This window comes from Puma concolor, chromosome C1 (genome assembly GCF_028749965.1).
Source record: "Puma concolor isolate L17-30 chromosome C1, mPumCon1.1.hap2, whole genome shotgun sequence".
Classification (NCBI taxonomy): domain Eukaryota; kingdom Metazoa; phylum Chordata; class Mammalia; order Carnivora; family Felidae; genus Puma; species Puma concolor.
The window spans coordinates 25,269,766-25,278,838 of record NC_141674.1 but is presented as its reverse complement, the minus strand read 5'-3'; the positions used below and the strand labels follow the sequence as shown (position 1 = coordinate 25,278,838).

General features: G+C 55.3%; 1 protein-coding gene across 3 annotated transcripts in view; it reads right to left on the bottom strand.

The window, feature by feature from the left end:
- Nucleotides 1–1,660: 1,660 nt before the first annotated feature.
- Nucleotides 1,661–9,073, bottom strand: part of ZNF362 (zinc finger protein 362) — a 40,497-nt gene continuing 33,084 nt past the window's right edge. For all 3 annotated transcript variants that reach the window (XM_086716370.1, XM_086716371.1, XM_086716372.1), the window contains 3 exons: nucleotides 7,411–7,489; nucleotides 7,141–7,299; nucleotides 1,661–3,468 (listed from right to left, as the gene is read on the bottom strand). In XM_086716370.1, the coding sequence (XP_086572496.1) occupies nucleotides 3,352–3,468; nucleotides 7,141–7,299; nucleotides 7,411–7,489 (355 nt within the window). In that variant the 3' untranslated portion in view covers nucleotides 1,661–3,351. The remainder of the gene's footprint in view (nucleotides 3,469–7,140; nucleotides 7,300–7,410; nucleotides 7,490–9,073) is intronic.

Genomic DNA, 9,073 nt, shown 5'->3' with positions numbered 1-9,073 from the left:
TGTCCGCCTCTGCTTCTGTCTGCCTCTGTCCTGCTTGTGTGTGGCCCAACAGACGTCCCTACCCCTGGGCCACGGGCTCTTCGGGGCTCCTGAACTGGACCTCTTCCTAATTCACGGACCGGAAAATCTGATTGGAGAGTCAGCCAATGGTGTGCTGGCAAATGTTTAGCAACTGGCTCCTCCAGGAAAAAGAAAGCCCAGATTTGTAGCCTTTGCCAGTTTCTGTTGTAGAAACCCCACCATGGCCAATTCAACACCACCACATCCACCAAATGTGGAGTCGGCCACGTGCGTGTGGTGTGCACTACCCACTCATGAACCAGGACAGCCAACGCATCCCGCTGGCACCATCGCTACCATCGGTCTAAGACTTCAACGGCTGAGTCAAATGTCCACTGCTGGCCACTCGGTTGTGGCTGGGATCGGGTCAAGTGATGCAAACATGGCCGCCAGAGCTCACCCCTTAGCACAGCAGGCTGTGGGAGGTCAATTTCCGAGAACGCCTTGAGGCCCGTGAGGTTACCGAAGACAGGTTCCTGGCTACTCCATATCCATTTACCCCTCCTCATGTCAACACATCTGGTTTCCTTTTGGGGAGATGTACTACAGATTGGGGTTTCACCTGATGCTCCAGGCCTAGAGCATGGGCTGTAGGTCTAAGCCAATCAAGTATAGACATTCTGGTCATGGTGATTGGTTCAGGGATGGGACCTACCCCAGTCCCAACCAGCAAGACCCAGATATTTGCTGGGGCTTCTAGAAGAGAGAGAGGCTTGACTGCAGGAAACCCTGCGGGGAGCCTGTGAGGCTGGAGCTGCTGACCGCCCCCCCCCCCCCCCCCAGGAGCCTGAGGGTGAAACCAGCTCTTAGAACAAAGCAAAGTGGAGAGCTGGAGACACAACAGTGAGCCCTGAGGCTGGCCTGAGTCCCGCACTGTCCTGTTATGAAAGCCAATAAATCCTTGTTTGGGTTGGACTTTCTACACTTGCAGCCACGTCTTGACTCACAAGGCCTGTGAGGGCTCAGAGTGAATTCCTGAAGGCGAGCTCCATGGTGACTCTTGGTAGAGTCACTTCTGTCTCACTCAGAATGCCCCACAGAGGACCAGCCTTGATAAACTCTGGGGTCATTAATTCCTGCATCTCCCTCCTCCACAATCAAAACATTGACCCACGTGGGAAAAGTGGATTGAAGGGGACTTCTTGGTTCCCTCAATCATGGGAATCGTGTCCCAGTCAGGGCACTTGCGGTGGACCCCCGAAGACAGGCAGGGTACTGGGATGTGGCCGCCCCCCACCTGGGAGCGGGGGCTGTGAACCCCACTGGACCCCATACATCCAAAAAGGCTTCATTCAGAACGAGACAAACCTGGGTGAGACGTGTGTTCCTGCCACTTAATTACAGCATGATCCTCGGCAAAAACAACAACAACGAAACAGAAATGAAAAAAAACCCCCTCTTGGTTTTCTGCCTCCTTCATAGGGGGCCATAGGGTGCCAGGCACCGAGCACTTGGCTCAGCAGCTGGGGTGAGGCCAGCCCACAGGAAGGGGCCATTTCCCTCCTTCCCCAAGTCTGGGGGGCGGGGGAGGGGAGAGGAGCAATGGAAAAGTGCCCCCCAGCCCCGCCCTCGCACGGAGCACGCGAGACACCACCGCCACCCAGGTGCAGGTACAGTTTATTCTTCACAACAGAGAAATACAAAGAGCAGAGGGTTTGGGATTCTTGGTCTCTCGCCCCATGTAGTGTCTTCCCCCACACTGGATTTTTATTTTGCTCCCCACCCCTTCTCTTAAATAGAATGCAAACCTGTTTCCTGAAGCATTGAGGGGCACCTGCCCTCACCTCCCTGCCACCAAGATGCAGACTGAGAAGCCGACAGACTGTTTTCTCTTTTTTAATAAGGTAACTAGTTCTAGATATGGTGGCCTGGAGGTCCCATAGAAAAAAGCAAATGGGGTGTTAACAGTATGTATAACAGCGTATTTACAGGGTAGTAACATGCGGACAAAAAGCTACAATACTGAGTATCCGACGACGCAAGTCAAACAAAGGGGTGGGGGCTGGGGCAGAGAACCCCATGGGAAAAAAAACCCCAGGAAACGTTAAACTGGTAAATCAATGGCGAGTTAAGGCTTAAAAAGTGTATAAAAATAACACAGTTAATATTCAAAACGGAACTCCAGATACAGAATATATAGATGAGTTTCTGTCTAGTTTTTTTTTTTTTTCCCCGGGGGATGAAGGGGGGCTTCTCCGGGCTCTGTACATAGTTCCTATATACATGGACACGCATGGCTTTCAGATCGGGGTGTGTCTGTGGGGGCTGAGGGCAGGGTCTGCTCCTGGGACCCTCCTCCCCGAGGATCCCTTCCCTGCCGAGGGGCCTAGGGCCTGGACTGGGGATTCCCCCCTTCATGACAGGGAAGACACATAACCCCTCCCTGGGCACTGCCCCATCTGGAGGAAATTCTGGAGGGGGGGTCCTAAGCCTAGGCCCACTCCCTCCCCACCCCCCTGCCCACAGTCTGGGATGGTGGGAGAGGTAGCCAATAGGTTTCCTGGCCAGCACCGAGGTAGACTGGGGTGGTCTTCAGGGCAGTGGAGGGCCAGGTCTTACCCAGCCCACCCTCACCCCATTTCCCTGGGCCTGTGCCCAGCCCAGCCCAACGCTGCACCCTTTGGTCCTGCGGATCTCCCAGCCCCTCTCCTGTTTTGCCTCCTGAAGCCCGGGCAGCCCCAGGAGCTGCCTCATCCCTCTGCTCAGTAATGCCCAGGGTGTAGCCCGAGAGGTTGGAGCTGGGCACCTAGGGGTGAGTGGCTCACTCCAGATGCTTCCTGTCCCCTCCCACCTGGGGGGGGGGGGGTCCCCTTTGCAGTCCAGAAACCCAGGCCTGAGCCTTCCCTCAAGACCTGAGGCTGTGGCAAGAGAAGGTCCCACGCTGCCCTCTGGTTCTCTGTGTCCATCTGTCCGATTCTTTTCATTTCTCGGTCTTAGCAGCACCAACTTCTTGGCCAATAAATATCTTTTTTGTTATTTCCAAAACAAACTTAAAAACAAAAACAGTGAAGCAAGTGGAGGGTGGGGAACAAAAAGAAACCCAACAGAGAGGTTCAAAGTGCTCTGAGATCGTCTTTGGATGCCACCAAAACAGTCCAGAATCTTGCAGTTGGCCTGGCCGCCCCCGGAGCTGGACCGGGCAGGGCTTCTGCAGCCCAGGCTTTCTGGAAGGTCAGGAAGGTCATGAGAGAGCTCGGCTGTTCCTGGAGGGCCCCTGGAGGAAGCTGGGGCCTGGTGCTGCCTGGGTCTGTGTCTGCCAGTGGGCAGGGTGGGGCGGCGCCTTGGGTCGGCTCAGATGAGGGAAATTCGCACCGGGATGCCGGGGGACTCCGTCCTCTGGGGCGAGTGATGGCTCACCAGGTGCTCCACCACCGTGTGTTTGGACATGTGCTTCATCAGGTAGGTCTCCTGTGGGCAGGGGTGAGATTCAGAACATGCAACCCTTGGCAAGACACGCAGGGGAGGCTGCAGTTCCCACAAGTGGCCACGGGAGGGCTCCGTGGTAGGTGGGCCAGCTGGTGGCGAGCAGCCCGGCTCTAGGCCATCAGGTGGGCAGTGAGCATCGGTTCTAGCGATGATGCTGCACTGCCGCCACGCGTGGGTGCTGGCCCGTTTACCAGACTGTGAGCCCACAGCATGCCAGCGGGAGAGCTGGCACGCACCAGGCTCGTCCCTCAGAAGTGCCCACCTGGACCTCCTGAGGGCCAGGCCAACTGGCTGCACCTCAGCCTGCGTGGGGGATCGAGCACAGCCGCCCCCATCTGGCTGGTGCTCCAGCGAGGGAGAAGCAGGAGGCCTTGGTCTGAGCTGGGTCCTGCCACCTTGTAGCAGTGGAACCTCAGATACGTCATCTCGTATGTCCAAGCCTCCTCTTGAAGGAACCACCTCAAAGGGTCGCTATGGCAGATAGAGCTCCCAGCACGCGGTAAGGGTCAAGGGGACTGTTCCTCCCCCAGTCTCTACTCTGGATTCCAGGCGGTGGTGGGAGCCCCAGCCTCTGCCACCCCACCCCCCCCACGCAATCCTCCCTTGGGAAGAAGCCGAACCTGACAGGACCGGTGACTTGGGGAAGCACAAACTGGGCATGCTCGGCTCGTCCCCTGACTGTCCCCACGGCTCTGCTGAGTCTGACCTGAGGCACCCACAACTGGGCGCGTGAGGGGACCCGCGGGCTCACCTGCAGGCCCGGAGGCCCTCACACTCAGGTGGAAGGAAGTGGGAATACCTGGTGAGCCACCACTCGCCCCACAGGACAGAGTCCCCCGGTCTCAAACATCACCTTGCTCAGAATCAGTCATGTAGAGGAAGCCCTCAAATGTGGTGGCAACAGGCTATCAACACCACCAGAGGGAAAGCCTCAGCAGCACGCAAACTAGGAAACTACTCTTCAGTGAATACACTGCAAAGAAAAAAACGACCCGGGTGGGGGCAGGGGCACAGGGTGGGGATCAACAGACTAAAAGATATATTGACAGGGTACAATGTAGGGATCTTCCTTGGATCTTGATTACAAAATCAAATTGGAAGTAAACAAAATGCTGGCCTAATTCAGGAGACAGAAAATGTGAACGCTGACCGGGTAGCTGATGGTACCAAGGACTTAAGGGAATGGTAAAGATACCGTGGACATGTTAAAAAAGAGGAGTCCTGCTGTTTAGAGACAGAGTGAAAATTTTCAGATGAAACAACATAATGTCTACAGAGACATTATAGGGACAGAAAATAGGGATATGGATGAGCCAAGATTGGTTGATGGTTCTGGGGGCTAATGGGAACGTGGGGGTTCACTCTTCTAAAATATTTCTTTTATGTATTAAAGTAGTTTAAAATTCAATCCATTAAAATGTTTTTTGGTTTTTTTTTTTTAAAGGTATGTCACTGGGGCGCCTGGGTGGCTCAGTCGGTTAAGCGTCCAACTCTTGATCTCGGCTCAGGTCGTGATCTCACGCTTCATGAATTTGAGCCCCGAGTCAGGCTCTGTGCTGACAGCACGGAGCCTGCTAAGGATTCTCTCTCTCTCTCCCTCTCTCTCTCTCTCTCTCTCTCTCTCTGTCTCTGCCCCTCCCCTGCTCGCTTGCATGTGCACTCTCACACGCGCTCTCTCTCTCGCTCTCAAAAAAATAAAATAAAATAAACATTAAAAAAAAAAAAAGATGTCATGTCAGGGTACCTGACTAGCCCAGACAGTAAAGCATGTGACTCTTGATCTCAGGGTCCCGAGTTCAAGCCCCACATTGGGCATGGAGCCTACTTAAAAAAATATCATGCCAACTATACTTTACTTAAAAATAAATTTAAAATAAAGGTAATTATTCTTGTTCTAGAGAGTCCAGTCAGGCCCAGTTCTAGAGAGTCCAGTCACCGCAAGACAGGTGAGCTGGGACACCCCCGCTGCCCCCAGAATTCAGACAGACTCCATCTAGAATCTCACTCATGGACGCCTGTGGTCCCTCCCCTGGGAGCAGATGTGAGGAGGTGGGTGTCCAGAACTTGAGGCCGACACCAGCTGACGGTCAGCCGGCTGAGTGGGGCTCCTAGGTCTCTGGGGTGCCCTGCCTCTCCCCTTGGGGCCCTTTCCCTGCAGGTTTTGCCCTCTGTCTTTCAGCTCTCCTCTGCCCTTTGAACTCCAGGGAGGGAGCAGTGTCATGAACCCAGTGCTCAGCAAACACAGGCCTGGCTGGCACCTGCCATACTCCTCACCACCCGCCGTGTGCCCCCTCCAGTCAGTGACCTCTCAAAAATATCCACCCGGACAGTCCCCTCCCCCCAGTGGCTTCCCATTCTACCTGGCAAATATCCAAACTCCCTAACAAGGCCCCACAGCCCCGTGTGACCTAATCCTCTTTCAGTTCCTGGAACCTGCCAGGCTTGTTCCACCTCAGGGTGTGCTCCTGCTTCAAAGTTTCTCACCCTCCTTACCCTTCAAGGCTTCATTGAAATGTTACCCCCTCCCCTGACCTACCCAGACCTACATCCCTTTCTCAATTCCGTTCTAGCCTCCCTGCTGCTTTATCAACCTATGTTTCCTTCAGACCAGTGGTTCTCAGGCAGAGGTGACTTCACCTCCTGCCCCAGGACATTTGGCAACGTCTGGCATTTTGGGTTGTCACAGCCTGGGGAGGGACAGCTAGTGCACAGAGGCCAAGGATGTATCTAACATCCTACGATGCACGAAACAGTCCCCGAGCACAAAGGTACCCTGCCCAAATGTTAACATGCACTGAGGACGAGAAACCCTGCTTACAGCAATTACCATAATTTGTCATTCCATATTTATTTGTTGGTTACTTGTTTAATATCTGTCTCCAGCAGTAGAGTCCAATCTCCCTGGGGGCAGAGAATATGTCTGTTTGATTCATCCTGACTCCCAATAGCCTGGCACAAGTGTTCAGTAAACACTGAGAGAATGAATCATTGTATTAGCGGATGTTTATTAGGCACTGGCTCTGCTGGCCAACAGCCCTGTGAGTTGAGAACTGTTACCTCGTCATTTTACAGATGAGGAAATTGAGGCTCAGTGATCTCTGTCTGGATTTGCATGGGGGTCTATTAACCAGAATATCTGATTAGCTGGAGACGCACACACACTCAGGTGATTTGCCCAGCCTTCCTCTTCTTGCTGAAAGGCCCTTGCTTAGGGAAATTCCCACCCAGGGACAGAGGGTCGGATGAGATGACCTTTCTGGTACTGCTCAGGCCTTTCCTGAGATGAGGAAGCTCTGGGCCGAGCCACTGCGCCCTCTTGTGGCCACGATGGGGGTTGTAGCTTGCCCAGCGGGGAAGGCCCTTCCCCGGCTCTGGCTCTGGAGAGCAGGGTGCCTGGCCCCCCACCACTGCCTTCAGTGTTCCGGGGCCTGGAGGAAACCAGGCGGCTACAGGCTGCCAAGAGGCTGGAGGCTCGGCCCAGGGCAGCCAGAAACAGAACTGGGGAGCCGAAACCCTGGCTCTGCCACTCATCGTGATCTCGGGAAGTCGCTTCCCCTCTCTGGGCCTCGGTTTCCTTGTCTGCAAAGTGGGGAGAATCAAGATGGCTGAGGCCACGGGAGAGGAAGAGGTCCCCCGAGAACCCCAGGCACTCACCGAGGTGTAGGCCCGCCCGCACATGCTGCAGCAGTAGGCCTTGGCGTGCTTGATGGCGTGGGCGGAGAGGTGGATCTGCAGGGACGCGGAGTCCGAGTAGGCCCGGTAGCAGTTGGGACACTTGTAGGGCTTGTCCTTGTTGTGCTGGCGCTGGTGAGACTGTGGGGAGCACAGAGGGGTCAGGGGCCAGCCGGGGCTCCCCCCAGCCCCACCCCGGCTTGGGCTCCCTTTGCAGGGGGCCAGGCAGGCAAGGGGCAGGCGGGCACTCACCTGGAGGTTGGAGAGCTGAGTGAAAGCCTTTTCGCAGCCAGGATGTGGGCACTTGTAGGGTCTGTCGCCTGTGTGGATTCTGCAATGGGCAGTGAGGTGGAGTCCCTGACAGATACCGTGGGCCGGCTCCGGCCCCCCAGGCCCTTGGATGGCCTGCACCATATATCTGACTCCCAAGCCGCCCTGTCTCCACTCCATACACTCCCCAGAGAGCCCCAGGCAAGGGCCAGGGACTTCACAGGTACCCCCTTCTCCTTCCTTCTCTGGCCTCCCATTGCCGGTCTGTAACCAGAGCCCTCCTGCTCCCCACAGCTCCCTGCTGAACCCCGCCCTCCGCCAGCGCCCACTCAGACACCCGGCCCAGCCCCCCAGCCTCAGGGGCCCGCGTTGACTGCTTTCTGCCCCTCTCTTCTTAAAAACCCACCTACAGACCACCACTGAAAGAACACAGATCCACAGCTTTGCCAGGAACGTGCCTGTCCACTCTGCCTCTTGCCTTCAGAAGGAAATGTCTCTGACTGGCTCCCAACTTCTGTCCCCTGCCCTGTCCCCACATCAGATTCATGTCTGGGATGGCTACCTGGTCACCCCAGCTACTGAGAGAATGCAGGACGGGGAGGCCCGGCAGTTCAGCCCTCTCTGTCCTTCCTGTGAGCCCTCTGTCCCCTCCCACTCCTGGGTTCTCATCCTGGCTGCACCAGCTACTAGCTGGGCGACCCTGGGAAAAATCACTGAGCCTCGGTTTCCTCATTTGCAAAATGAGCATAAAAATATGACCTCATGTCACTTTGTGAAGATTATGTTAGATAATACGTGTTAAGGGGTTTGGCCAAGTGTTGGCACAAAGTCCGCACTCAGTCAACACTTGCCAGTATTACCATCATTCATTCATTCATTCATTCACTCAACATTCATTACGCTGGGTAGCCCTGTGCCAGGCACCACGCTTGGTACTTAGAATGAACAAAACAGACAAAAAACCACTGTCTCATGGAAACAAACAACAAACATGAAATAAGTAAGTAAATCCCACATAGAAGGTAATAAGTGCTGTGAGAAGACAGAGAATAAGGTGGGGTGGGGGGGGGGCGGAGCACGGATGCCGGGGGGTGGGGATTCAGTTTTAAACCACGAGGTCAGGGTGGGCCTCACTGAGCAGGTGACTCCAGAGTGATGACTCAAAGGTGGACGGCTGGATTTTCTGTTCAGGTCAGTGGTGCTGCTCGTGCCTGCCTGACAGCCCAGGGGGCCCAGGTGAGGACGGAGGTGGGCCCGGACAGGTGCGCAGACGCCCCAGAGCCCCATCTTCTGTGCAAGCCCTCCGCGATCAGCCTGAGCTTGTCTTCAGTCACCTGTTCTGGCAAATCCTCTCCGCCAAGTAGGTGGGCCGTGAAATGCTGGCCGTCCTGAACGCTGTTTGCCTAATTTGCCACCAAGCATCAAGGGAAGGGAGAACCCAGCCCTGGCCACACGGTGTCCCTACTGCCCCAGGCCACCTCACCGAGGCGGCTTGCTCTGCCCATCAACAAACTCATCAAACTAAGGTCCCTGTCCCAGCAGGCCCCATGCTGGAAAGGCTTGAATAAACAACATTCCCCGCCATCAGGAAGACATTGGCTGCCCACCGTGAACACGGTAAGAGTCCAGATTCCTTAGTGTGTCA